This window comes from Mustelus asterias, chromosome 23, assembly GCF_964213995.1.
Source record: "Mustelus asterias chromosome 23, sMusAst1.hap1.1, whole genome shotgun sequence".
In the NCBI taxonomy this organism is placed as follows: Eukaryota; Metazoa; Chordata; class Chondrichthyes; order Carcharhiniformes; family Triakidae; genus Mustelus; species Mustelus asterias.
In genome coordinates, this window is record NC_135823.1 from 34,622,552 (window position 1) to 34,636,977 (window position 14,426).

At 40.8% G+C, this 14,426-nt stretch overlaps 1 protein-coding gene across 1 annotated transcript in view; it reads left to right on the forward strand.

Moving 5' to 3' along the window:
- drc3 (dynein regulatory complex subunit 3) overlaps window positions 1-14,211 on the forward strand; it is a 45,088-nt gene extending 30,877 nt beyond the window's left edge. The window contains exons 9-13 of the mRNA XM_078240248.1: window positions 3,085-3,216; window positions 5,546-5,616; window positions 7,397-7,520; window positions 11,890-12,021; window positions 13,072-14,211. Coding sequence (XP_078096374.1) covers window positions 3,085-3,216; window positions 5,546-5,616; window positions 7,397-7,520; window positions 11,890-12,021; window positions 13,072-13,182 — 570 coding nt within the window. The 3' untranslated portion in view covers window positions 13,183-14,211. The remainder of the gene's footprint in view (window positions 1-3,084; window positions 3,217-5,545; window positions 5,617-7,396; window positions 7,521-11,889; window positions 12,022-13,071) is intronic.
- The last annotated feature ends 215 nt before the right edge of the window (window positions 14,212-14,426 follow it).

A 14,426-nucleotide genomic window follows, 5' to 3' on the forward strand; every position in this document is an offset into this window, starting at 1 on the left:
TGAATTTTTTCATCTCTACCTCCCTTCACAGATCTACTGATGATATCTGCAGGATTTCACAATCAGCTGCCCACAAATGCATCTCTGAGGTGGCGGAACTCATGTTTGCCAAAGCAGCCAGTTACACCTATTTCGACACTAATAAACCAATCAGACCAGACTCTCATTTTTGTTGCAGTGGCTGGATGGTCACAGGGACAGGAAGTCACATATTGCACACAAATGGCAATCAAGGCATCCTTTGATCATCCAGAAGTATTCAGTCAATCAGTAGGGATTCCATTCCATCAGCGTTCAGTTGGCACGTGGACCAGTCGAAGGTTTTCAGGCATGTCCATACTAGAACTTCTAGAAGCTGCCATGATACCTTTTATTCTGCACTAGTCATATTGCCCACAGAGCTTTGCACCTCCTTTTGGAGACAAGAATGTGGCTGATGATGCCTGCGAGGGCCGTTATTAGTGACGCAGAGGAAAGGTACAACCAGAGTCATATAAACCTAAGATGTCCAAAGATGTGCGGGTTAGGTTGATTGGCCATGCTAAAAATTGCCCTTAGTGTCCTGAGATGCGTAGGTTAGAGGGATTAGTGGGTAAATATGTAGGGATATGGGGGTAGGGCCTGGGTGGGATTGTGGTCGGTGCAGACTCGATGGGCCGAATGGCCTCTTTCTGTACTGTAGGGTTTCTATGATTTCTTTCTATGGTTCTAAGGGTATTCTTAGAGCAAGCCATTGCTGAAGAAACAATTCATGTGTGTGGACAGATCTGGAGACACCTTTTGGTTTGTACTCTGCATTGATTTTGAGAATGTGGTCTGCGGTGTCTTGCACAATGTGGTGGTGCAATTGACCTGGAGCTATAGAAGGACTGCTCTGAGGAAATTGATGGGATTGAAGGTAAATAAATCTCCAAGTCCTGACAATTGTCATCCCAGAGTACTTAAGGAAATGGCCCTGGAAATAGTAGATCAATTGGTGGTTATTTTCCAAAATTCTTTGGACTCTGGAATAGTTCCTACAGTTTGGAGGGTAGCTAATGTAAGCCCGCTATTCAAAAAGGGAGGTAGAGAAAAAACAAGGAACTATAGACCAGTGAGCCTAACGTTGGTATTGGGGAAGTTGCTAGAGTCTATTATCAAGGATTTCATAACTCGGCATTTGGAATGCAGTGATATAATCAGACAAAGTCAGCATGGATTTACAAAAGGGAAATCATGCTTGATGAATCTATTGGAATTTTTTGAGGATGTAACTAGTAGAGTTGACCAAGGAGAACTAGTGGATGTGGTTTATTTAGGCTTTCAGAAGATTTTTGACAAGGTCTCACATAACAGACTACTATGTAAAGTTGAAGCACATGGGATTGCAGGTAATGTCTTGAGATGGATAGAAAGCTGGTTAGCAGATAGGAAGCAAAGAGTTTGCATAAATGGATCTTTTTCTGATTGGCAGTCAGTGACTAGTTATGTTATCAATTTAAACTTAAACCAGAAATCTCCAGTGGTCCCCAGCATCTCAGATGCCAATCTCCAGCCAATTTAATTCACTCCACATGGTATCAAGAAACGGTTGGAGGCACTGGATACTGCAAAGGCAATGAGTCCTGATAACATGCGGCAATAGTACTAAAAACTTGTGCTCCAGAACTTGCCGCTCCCCTAGCCAAGCTCTTCCATACAGTTATAACACTGGCATCAACCCAACAATGTGAAAAATTGCCCAGGTATGTCCTGTACACAAAAAACAGGACAAATCCAACCTGGCCAATTACCGCCCAATCAGTCTACTCTAGATCATCAGTAAAGTGATGGAAGGGGTCATCAACAGTGCGATCAAGCAGCACCTGCTCAGCAATAACCTGCTCAGTGACGCCCAGTTTGGGTTTTGCCAGGGTCGCTCAGCTCCTGACCTCATTGCAGCCTTGGTTCAAACATGGACTGAAGAGCTGAATTCCAGAAGTGAGTTGAGAGTGACAGCCCTTGACATCAAGGCTGAATTCGACCGAGTGTGGCATCAAGGGGTATCAGGGGGCAAATTCTCCGTTGGTTGGAGTCATATCTGGCACATAGGAAGATGGTTGCGGAGGGTGTGTGTGAATAAACAATCCTCTTTGTTTAAACCCATAAGAGACAGCTGCTGATACTTTTTATTCAACTGATTTATTATTGTCATATGTATTAGTATTCAGTGAAAAGTCTTGTTTCTTGTGCGCTATACAGATAAAGCATACTGTACATAGAGGAGAGAGTGCAGAATGTAGAGTTACAGTTATAGCTAGGGTGTAGAGAGTAATGCGATGGTAGGTCCATTCAAAAGTCTGATGGCAGCAGGGAAGAAGCGGTTCTTGAGTCAGTTGGTACGTGTCCTCAGACTTTTGTATCTTTTTCCCGACGGAAGAAGGTGGAAGAGAGTATGTCCAGGGTGTGTGGGGCCCTTAATGATGCTGGTTGTTTTTCTGAGGCAGCGGGAAGTGTAGACAGTGTCAATGGGTGGGAGGCTGGTTTGGGTGATGGACTAGGCTTTGTTCATGACCCTCCAGTTTCTTGCGGTTTTGGACAGAGCAGGAGCCATACCAAGTTGTGATACAAGCAGAAAGAATGCTTTCTATGGTGCATCTGTAAAAGTTGGTGAGAGTCATAGTGGACATGCCAAATTCCCTTAGTCTTCTGAGAAAGTAGAGGTGTTGGTGAGCTTTTGTAACTATTGTGTCGGCATGGAGGGACCAAGGCAAGTTGTTGGTGATTGGGACACCTAAAAACCTGAAGCTCTCGACCATTTCTACTTCGTCCCCATTGATGTAAGTTAATCTCACACAAAAGTTGATCTCACATTAATTATGGACAGAGAGGGGAATTGGGGGTTTCAGTTTATCTCTCCTCTCCTGTCCGTAACAAGTTGTTGGAATAAGTGGAAATGAACAGTGTGTATTTCTTAATATATGGAAATGCTCTTCTTTCCTAAACCTGTGATCAAATCCAATTCATTTTACAGAGCAGAAGTTTGATATATCACACTTGCTGAGATAGAAGTATAGCCAGTTTATTCTGGTCCAAGAAAAGCTGACTACTATTTTCTCTGTGCAGCAATTCAGTGAATTACAACATGTTACTGATTCTGAAATTCTGGAGAGTTTGATCACGAACTTCAGGGTAGAGATTGAACAGCTATGGAGCAAACTAATGAACCTAGAGATGCAACTGGTTGACCAGCTGGAGGTAAGAAAGTTAATTTAGAAACCATAGACATTTACGGGTAGCTCTGATCTTGTCCTTCCCTGTTATGTGCAGGAATGGCAGGATGACAATCAAGGATTGGTTTCCCAGGTGTTTTTCCCCTCTAGTTTCTAGGCTTTCAATCATTATTTAGCATTTTGTTTTGTGCTGAATATTTTCTTTTTTAATTGTCTGTTAACTCAAAGATTAGTTAACTTACTCATTTTGAGACAACAGCTGTCGGCCTTCGCCCTTGGCAACCTGGCCAAGACTGTAAGCTAAACATGTGGGGGTGGGGGAGGGGGGGGGCAAATGCAAATCTGGATCCAACTTCGTGTGAGGCATTGTGGCAGTCAGCTTTTGTGCTCCAGAAGTTTCTTTACCAAATATTTAATTTACTAGTTTTGGGCGAAAAATCAAATCCTACCTAGCCCACACGTTATCAAAAAGTTAGTAAAGAAAATTACAAACCTTTCCTGAATGTACAGTAAATTTATTCAGCAACTTGTATGTCATTCATTTGCTGAATCAAATAGTAAACAATTCCTGCTATAAAATAAGCATCTTGCAACTACAAATACATTCTGAAATATCTCTCTCTCACCATAGAAACCCAATATTAAAGTTGTCTTGTATACCCTCCAAATGTCTAATGATATTAAAACCATCTAATGGCTTTATTAGTTCAATCAGTTCTGGTTGAGCTGATCATGATGGGAAAGTGTTAAGGTGATTTATGTCCATGAACTGGGGAGGGCAACAACAAGCCAGGGTTCCTGTTCCTGAATGACCTCCAACTGAAAAGTGCAAGTGTGCTCAGTTTAGGCATGGACAGAATTGGAACCACGATAGGGATGGGGTGTAGTTGTTGGATTGCTACCTTCTTTGCCTGGGCTTCCCCTAAACAATGTCCACCGTATGAGATAGCAGATGGTTAATGATATTTGTGAAATATCCCAACACAAGTCATCACTTTCATGGTGGGGAACAGAAACTGGCAGGAGATAAAACAAAGGTACTTGACGCATTGTATTCTGTGTTTATTTTATGTTGAATCTTGTTGATTGATACCCAATAAAAATGAACAGCAACTGGCTACCGTTTTTGCCCAAACGAGTGTTATTATCATGGCATTCTAAAAAATTCCCAGCCACTGTATGCTTGATTCACACTGCAGTGTTTTGTTATTGGGTGTTTGTTTTTTTTTGCCTTCATAGTTCCTGAAATTTCCCTCCAAGAAGTGGAAACATGTGTTTAGTTGAGAAATACAAATGGCCAAAAACCCAATACAAGACCAAATCAAGGTTCAACAGTAAGACAATGTTAGGGTACCAGATCAGAAACCCCAAGGTATATTATGAAGCCAGATCAGACCCCAACAATTTTCTATTTTGGCATTACTGAGGATAAGATGTTTCACCCCAGGCTCGATTCTACTGACAAACTAGAAAGCTTTTATCAAGCTTTATTTAACAATACAGTTTAAGTGTAACAAATTAATTAGCTTAACCTTTAACAATTAAACAATACTTAAACATGACAAGATACAATATTTAACTGCTAACCTATCGCTATGAGTTCCAATTCAAGCAATACTCCTCTTACAGACTTAAACCTTTCTTTAAAATTAGTTAGCAAAACACATGCATACTTGCTATGACTTAGGCTACCAGCCGTGGAGCTCTCAGAGAGGCCTTTTCAGAGAGAGAGAGCCATTCCTTTCTTCTGGCACTCCAGGCAACAACTCCCTTGTTTTTAAAATGAAACTAAAACAGTAATTCTTCCCTGTAAGTTTAGCTCCTCCCATTAACCACATGACTCTGTATACCGAGTCTGAAATCCCAGGAGAACCTAAATAAACAAAAGGCCCATTAACTCTGCAAAGTAACACATTCCTAGCTAAAATCAATTATTAGCCAATAATCTTAGCATCTGCTGCACGTTTACCACATAAATTGACTCTTGTAACAAAACACTGCCTCTTAAAGCAACCCGACCTTACAATAAAATATATTAAAATAGCACAGTATCATTACAACAAAGACATGCCAATCAGAAAATAGTGATTGGGTGAGACCAAGCTTGGGATTAAATTTTGGTGATCGTAGGAGCAAGAGGGACTGGACTGAAGGAAGTGAAGGAGTTCCATTGTTTTAAAGTCCTGAGATAGAATGAGATAGAGTAGAAAATTGAGTCTTGACTTAAATATGATGAGTATGCATGTCAGTCAGTTCTTTAGGGACAATCTAGAGCGAGAGCAAAATGTTGGTCAGTTTGCAACATTTGTGTTTCAGCCATTAGTTTCAATGCTTTGTTTTGTTTGGTTTTGCAGGAAACAGCAAGGGATTTTGAACGAAATATTTCAGAAATTGTTTCAACTTATGTTGAAAATGTACAAGCTCTATATCCTTTGATGTAAACACCGTCAAAAAATTAACTTAAGTACATAAGGCACGAAATGAGAACAATCATTGGAACATCATTTTCTATGAACATTTTCTTTATCATATATAAAAATATTGAAAATAGCGCGGGGGGCTGTTTGGGTGGTGTGAAGCATTATCCAGTAGAGAGAGATCCTTCCACAGACCAGGTACAAGCCACTGTGTCTACCCATTCCATTTATAAATCTGAGGGTACACTCTGCATAAATGCTTCTTGCTACTCAAAAGATATCCCAGCAAAACTGTAGAATATTTATCCATACCCACACCTCACTACAGGTATCACTGCATCTCCTGAGGTTTGTGATTATCTCAGCATATTCTCATAACTTTTAATCCTGGTCATAATCAGATATTGATCTTTTTGAATGTTAATTAACATTGTTTCAACTCTTATTGCTAGGAATCCACTGGCATGACACAAAAGGATCTTTCTGTCCTGACGATTCTTCTCCAGGTCCAACAGCAATGTCATGGAGATTGATCTTCAATTCTTGGAGACTCCAGGCTAAGCCGGGAGAGTTGGCAATCCTCTTCTCAAAAATGGTTAAGTCCAGTATGTGGGTGCAAAAACAAGGATGAGGCATTTGCAACCATCTTCTGACAAAAGGATTGAGTAGATAATCCATCCTCACGTCTTTGTGAGGTATGCACCATCACAAATGCCTGTAAAGAAATGGCTGACTACACTGGTACAGCATACAGCAAAAGTTATGGACCCCAACAACATTCCAGCTGAAGATGTGCTTGAAAACTAACCATGCCCCAAGCCAAACTCCTCCAGCACAGCTACAACACTGGAATCTACCTGAAAACGTGGAAAATTGCCGAGGTAATTCATCCACAAAAATAGGACAAATCCAGTCTAGCCATTTTTTAAAAGTCTTAACAGGATGTGGGTGCAATCGGCTAGTCCAGCATTTATTACCAATCCCTAATTGCTCTTGAAAAAGTAGTGGTGAGCTGCCGCTTAGAACCACTGCAGTCCATGTGATGTAGGTACATCCACAGTCATGTTGGGAAGGGAGTTCCAGGATTTTGACCCAGCAATGGTGAAGATATAGATATAGTTATGTATATAGAATAAAGATACAGGATGGCGTGTAGCTCGGAGGGCAACTTGCAGGTGTTGCCGTTGTCCTTCTAGCTGGTAGAGCTCTTGGGCTTGAAAGGTGCTGTCAAAATTACTATCCCATCCCTTGCTTTCAATCATCAGCAAAATCACAATGCTATCAAGCTACACTTAGTTGACAATAATATGTTCTCTAATGCTCAGTTTGAGTTCTGCTGTCACTTCCCGAAACCATGATCTCTACTGTCTAGAAGGACAAGGGCAGCAGATGCATGGGAACACCACCAGCAAATTCCCTTCCAAGTCACACAGCACTCTTACATGAAAATATATTGCTGTTACTTCATTATTTCAAAGTCAAGATACTGGAATTCCCTCCCTAATAACACTGTGGGTGTACCTATACTACACAGACTCCAACAGTTCAGGAAGGCAACTCATCACCATTTTCTCAAGGGCAATTAGGAATGGCCTTGCCAGTGCCATCAATATCCTGTGGGGGGGTGGAAAAGAAAGGACCTATATTACCCTTCATAGTTGGCAATCACTTATTCATGAGATCTAGTGCCCTGAATCTAGATCATTAAAGTCAGCGGCTACAGGAGAATATATGTATATATTTCTGAAATAAATAAACTTCTGACTTTTGAACCTTAACATAATCTACAATAGCTCAGTGTCGAGAGCTGGAGAACCGTCATAATGAGAATATGTTGGAAATTGCTATGAGTAGTTATGACAAGATGGGAAAGAATGAAGGGGAAGAGGAAATGCCAGAAGATCTCCGAGCAGTAAGAGAAGAGACTTTCCTGCATGATGTTCCATGTTTATATTTGGAAAATCACAATTCTTAATTTCTACAGCTTTGAGGAATATATATTCTTCAGAAAGTATAACATTCAATGTTTATAAAAGATTTTTCTCTCCTCCTACAGGAGCATCAGTGTGCGGCATATGCACATCTTCTGCCAATGCTCCTCTGAAACTGGTTCTATGAAGGTGTGTGAGCACAGCACAGACTGATGCATCATCTTGTTTCCCCTTTCCTTCTCTGGCACCACTGTGTGATGGAGGAGTCCAAAGCTAGAGATAATAAACATAAGTTAGGAAATGGATCACTGCAATAAGGAACTGAGAAACTTCTTTACTCAAGGAGTGGAAAGAACGTGGAATGCATCACCACAAGGAGTAGTTATGGTGAATAGTTGAGGGGAAGTTAGATAGCACGAGGAAAAAGAATGGAAGAATATGCTGAGATTTAGATGAAGATGTGTGGTCAGAGGCTCTTATGGAGCATGTCTACAAACACAGACCTCTTTTGCCAAATGGCCTGTTTCTGTGCCATAGACACAATGTCACTCTTGGACGCTCCATACTTTTGCAATGCCACAGATCAATGCAAAACCAATTCAGCTCCTTTTTAGCCAGCATTACAAGTGCACAGTCCACCTCAGTCCCTATTTTATTTATTCTACCTAGCCTCTTTTCCCTATTTTATTTATTCTACCTAGAATCTTTTCCAACCTGCTGAATCTGATCCTTCCCATGAAGAGTCACTTCAATATTGCAGCTTTGGTCATCCCCTATGAGGTGATGAATGAATACTTTTCTTCAGTGTTCACCAAGGAGAGGGGCCATGTTTTTCAGGAAGAGAAGGTGTTACAGGCTAATAGGCTGGAGGAAATAGATGTTCGGAGGGAGGATGTATTGGCAGTTTTGAATAAACTGAAGGTCGATAAGTCCCCTGGGCCTGATGAAATGTATCCTAGGATTCTTTGGGAGGCGAGGGATGAGATTGCAGAGCCTTTGGCTTTGATCTTTGGGTCCTCGCTGTCCACGGGGATGGTGCCAGAGGACTGGAGAGTGGCAAATGTTGTTCCTCTGTTTAAGAAAGGGAATAGAAATGACCCTGGTAATTATAGACCGGTTAGTCTGACTTCGGTGGTTGGTAAATTGATGGAAAAGGTCCTTAGGGATGGGATTTACGACCATTTAGAAAGATGCGGATTAATCCGGGATAGTCAGCACGGATTTGTGAAGGGCAAATCGTGCCTCACAAATTTGATAGAATTTTTTGAGGAGGTAACTAGGTGTGTTGATGAAGGTAGGGCGGTTGATGTCATATACATGGATTTTAGTAAGGCGTTTGATAAGGTCCCCCATGGTCGGCTTATGATGAAAGTAAGGAGGTGTGGGATAGAGGGAAAGTTGGCCGATTGGATAGGTAACTGGCTGTCTGATCGAAGACAGAGGGTGGTGGTGGATGGAAAATTTTCGGACTGGAGGCAGGTTGCTAGCGGAGTGCCGCAGGGATCGGTGCTTGGTCCTCTGCTCTTTGTGATTGTTATTAATGACTTAGAGGAGGGGGCTGAAGGGTGGATCAGTAAATTTGCTGATGACACCAAGATTGGTGGAGTAGTGGATGAGGTGGAGGGCTGTTGTAGGCTGCAAAGAGACATAGATAGGATGCAAAGCTGGGCTGAAAAATGGCAAATGGAGTTTAACCCTGATAAATGTGAGGTGATTCATTTTGGTAGGACTAATTTAAATGTGGATTACAGGGTCAAAGGTAGGGTTCTGAAGACTGTGGAGGAACAGAGAGATCTTGGGGTCCATATCCACAGATCTCTAAAGGTTGCCACTCAAGTGGATAGAGCTGTGAAGAAGGCATATAGTGTGTTAGCTTTTATTAACAGGGGGTTGGAGTTTAAGAGCCGTGGGATTATGCTGCAACTGTACAGGACCTTGGTGAGACCGCATTTGGAATATTGCGTGCAGTTCTGGTCACCTCACTATAAGAAGGATGTGGAAGCGCTGGAAAGAGTGCAGAGGAGATTTACCAGGATGCTGCCTGGTTTGGAGTGTCGGTCTTATGAGGAAAGGTTGAGGGAGCTGGGGCTGTTCTCTCTGGAGCGGAGGAGATTGAGGGGAGACTTAATAGAGGTTTATAAAATGATGAAGGGGATAGATCGAGTGAACGTTCAAAGACTATTTCCTCGGGTGGATGGAGCTATTACGAGGGGGCATAACTATAGGGTTCATGGTGGGAGATATAGGAAGGATATCAGAGGTAGGTTCTTCACGCAGAGAGTGGTTGGGGTGTGGAATGGACTGCCTGCAGTGATAGTGGAGTCAGACACTTTAGGAACATTTAAGCGGTTATTGGATAGGCACATGGAGCACACCAGGATGGTAGGGAGTGGGATAGCTTGATCTTGGTTTCAGATGAAGGTCGGCACAACATCGTGGGCCGAAGGGCCTGTTCTGTGCTGTACTGTTCTATGTTCTATGTTCTATCCTAAATGCAGATGTCAGCTTCCTAACCAATCCCAAGCTCAACTCTTTGGCAGTGAGCTGTTTGGCCTGCCAATCCCAAAATGCAGCAACCAGTTCCCAAATTACTTCAAGATCAGCGAATCTACCTGTTCCCATTTGAGGGTCAGTATTGGGTAAACATTGGGCAATCATTTAAATGTAATTTATTTTCATTTTATAATAGACGTCACTTCATTTTCTTTAAGGTACATAAATTAAAATGTTCAAGTATATAGTTTACAACATTGAACGCTTGTGTGTTTATTGTGACATTAGTGTCCCTTTAAGAATTTTTAAAAACAAAATCATGATCTCTGCATCTCTCACAGTCAGTGTCTCTCACCTTCCCAGCCTTAGGTGATGTCATTGTTGGGAGGAGGAAAAAAACTGTTCAGGTCAGGTGACAAGGGTTGTTTTTAGTTTCAGTTTGGAACTGCAAGTTAGAATTGGACAGCAAGCTAAAAGAAGTGTTTTCCTTCTCTCCCGGTTGTTTGAAAGGTTTTCCTGAGGGTGAAAATCTATTGTTCTTGGGGGCTGGACTAGAGTTTCTCTGGTGCTTTGGAAAGCTGTCTTGTCTTCAAACTGTTCTGAGTCTCAAGAGTATTGGACTGCAGAATTCAACTAACGGTCTCAATCGAGCATTAGTCTGTGCTGTGTTAAACCTGTGAAGAGGGTTTTTTGTTATTCATGGGTTTTGGTTTTAATTGGAACACATTAGAGATTCATTAAGGGTTATACATTATGGTGGTGGTTTTGTTTCTTGTTTGTAATTGATAAAGATTCTTGCTCATTTTCCTACGATACATGTTAACTATATTCTTAATTCAACTTTGTTTGATAAAAGCTCCCTAGTGGGTCACTTGAATTATACCTGAAGTGAAACATCTCATGCTTATCCTAGCCAAATTCAAAATGCAAAACTTATGATTCGGGTTGGCTTCATAAAACCTTTTGAGTTTCTGACCTGAACCATAACTTTATGGTGACACAGTGGTTAGCACTGCGGCCTCACAGCACCAGGGACCTGCGTTCAATTTCGGCCTCGGGTGACTGTCTGTGTGGAGTTTGCACATTCTCCCCGTGTCTGCGTGGGTTTCCTCTGGGTGCTCCGGTTTCGTCCCACAGTCCAAAGATGTGCGGGTTAGGTTGATTGGTTATGTTAAATTGCCCTTAGTGTCAGGGAGACTAACGTGGTAAATATGTGGGGTTATGGGGATTGCGTCTGGGTGGGATTGTTGTTGGTGCAGGCTCAGTGGGCTGAATGGCCTCCTTCTGCACTGTAGGGATTCTACGATTATGTAACAATTTATAGCACTGGAATATTCAATTATTTTGATGGATATTTGTAAAGTTTTGCATATAGCAAAAACATCCTTAAGTGTCATACTTTCTACAATAACTTCATTTTTTGCATTGATATATTAATGACCATCATTATCAATCAGCAACCCTTCACTGATGAGCAACATCATGGGAGATCTGATACTATAAGATTTTATTACTATCCTACAGCTTGGATTGGACTGTGGTAACCATTTTATTTCTAAATAGTGTTGTGCACATGATTACCAGGGACCAATTTGCCTCTCCTATTCTGGTAATTATTTTACAGCCAAATTGCTGCCCCATTTTCACTGAGTCGACAGCTCATATCAAGGCAAAGGAAGTGCAAGAGGAAAACCAGATAATTTCTGCAGTTGTCATTAGTTCCTCCTGCACTTCAAATAAGTAATTACTTAGCTGTGAACCATTTTGGGACATACCAAAGACATTAAAAATGCAAGGTTTTCTTATTTCCAAAGGTTTGCTTTCTCAACACATAAAATGTTTTGTTTCTTTATACAGCTTTTTGTAGATAAAGATACAGTCATCAATACAGTTAATGCATCTCATGACTTTCACCTACTTAAAATTGACAACCAAGAAGACAAGATGGTGACGAGGGCAAATGGCTGGGTTGCAGATATGATAGAGAAGGTAAGATCAACTAGAATGCTTTTGTTTTGCGCTTGCTTTTATTTATGATGAATAGCCACACAATTTGAAGCTAAAAGATCATCCAGCTGGATTTATACTGTGAAAATACATGGCAATTGAACTTTACTTCAGTTACATAACATAGATATAATTCCTGACAGTCCAGAAAAATAAATACATGATTTGGGACTATTATGTCGATGAAGGCCCTAGAGATAGAGAAAGAAAAAAAACTTGGATTTATAGAGTACCTTTCATGACCTCAATCTCCTAAGGCACTTTATAGCCAATGAATTATTTGTTAAGTGTAGTGTAGTCACTGTTGTAATGTAGGAAACATGGCACCCAATTTGTGCACAGCAAACCCTCAAATAATCTATTTTATTGATGTTGATTGAGGAATAAATATTGGGGATAACTCCTCTGCTCCTCTTTGAAATAGCACCATGAGATCTTTGGTGTCCACTTGAAAGAGCAGACAAGGCCTCAGTTGAAGGTCTCATCAATTTTTTTTTGTCTAGCTTCGAGTACATGCAGCTGATTTTCTTCTCATAAGCCAGTTAATTTCCAATCTTAGCCAGAGCTGTTTAGACAGGCTGCAACTGGGAACTATGTACTTAGGGGGAAAAGAGGGAAAGGGAAAAATGTCAACTCACCACTTACCCCTTGCTGACTCCTGTGCAGCTTCAGTCGGAGATGGAACATGCCTTTTCTTGCCTGGCAATTTTGTAAGCTGTTCCATCAAATCTTCTGATGATTCGAGCATGGTAACAAAATAGTCTTCCCTGGAGTCATGTAATCCCCTGGGAGAGGCAAAAGCCAAAGGAGGAAAAAACTTTGGCAATTTCCTCTCCCACCCCCTCGGGCAATCAAAACAAGTCCAAGATTTCATATGGATTAAACAGGTATCTAAGCACCTTCTCAGTTAGAGATAAATACATGGGATTGGAGAAGGGAGGGTTACACAGGAAAGAATATGCCTCAAAACAAGACTGGGGGAAAATAAATAAATAATTTAAGTTGCAACAGAGTGACATTTTCTTTTTGCAGCTGCACACAGACGAAATAAATCGCAACCGTAAACGTATTTTGGAAATTAATATCTATGTCAGCCACTGGAGGGATGAACTGGATTTTCTTGAACTCCAGGAAGGGACCTAATCCTTACATGTAATGTGAAAGGGGTGAGATGGCACCATGTGGCTTTCACATCTAGTGTTGTTCTTCTGTCTAGGCTGTTGTATAACCAGAATTAACTTTTAAGTAAAAATGAGTATTGTCATAAGCTTTAAAATTTTGTTCTCTCTGCCAAAGCTACATAAAGTTACAGCTGCTCTACTCCCATCACTTCTCTCTGATCAATGATTAGGAACCATTATGATACAACAACTTATATTTAAATAGAACATTTAATGTATTGGAAAATTAATAGTTCCTCATCAATGACCTCATTGCATCTCATGAGACAAAACAGCTTCATCTCATCGAAAGTATAGACAATGTCCCTGGAACTTGATTATACTGGCTTGGTTAACCAGTGCTGTGCACTGGAATATCCTTTTCCTGGGAACTAACCTCAAACTGCAATTCTTTCAGCAAATTAACATTTGTTATTGTGCTACAAACATTCATTACTCCACATGCACATCTCCTACTCTCATTCTTTCCCAGTATTCCTTCCTCTTCAGTTCCTGTTACAATCTACAGGCTTTTAAAATGCTACTTAATTTATCCTAACTTCTCCCCTACTGCTTTCAGCATTGATGGAGCGTTAAATTTTGTGCCTTATTCCTTTACCTGGTTTCTCAATTTTAAAAAACATACAATGCTCACATTTTGTTCTGTGGCAAGAGTGCATATTTTAAACTATGTGACATCGTTTGGAGTTTTCTTTATACAACAAAACGTGAATAAAATAAAGCCTACACATTCTTCAAAAATCTGTTTTTTTAAAAAAAGGAGCCACCGTTCTCTTTTATTGATCTTGTTGTCTCTCATTTTACAAAACTTAGTGTTAGTTTGAATATATTGATATTCATTATATTGTTTGCTTTGTGTAAAAAGGATGCAAAATTTAGGGGAGGTGGTGGTTTAATGGTAATGTCACTGGACTAGTAATCCAGAAGCCCAGGCCAATGCCATAGTAGTTGGTAAAATTTAAGTTCAATTAATTAATAAACCAAGAATTAAAAGCTGGTCATCACCATTAGTGGGTTTTTCCTGTCCCGCTGGCAGGATAGACCCAGGCATGCTCGCACAGTGTATTCAGTCAACTATTGGGAGTTGTCATCATTGATTCTGGACCCCATAAAGTCTCATGGAATCAAGCCAAACATGGGCAAGGAAACCTACTGATTACCTCAGCTGATGAATCAACACTCCTCCATGTTGAACACCAACTGGAC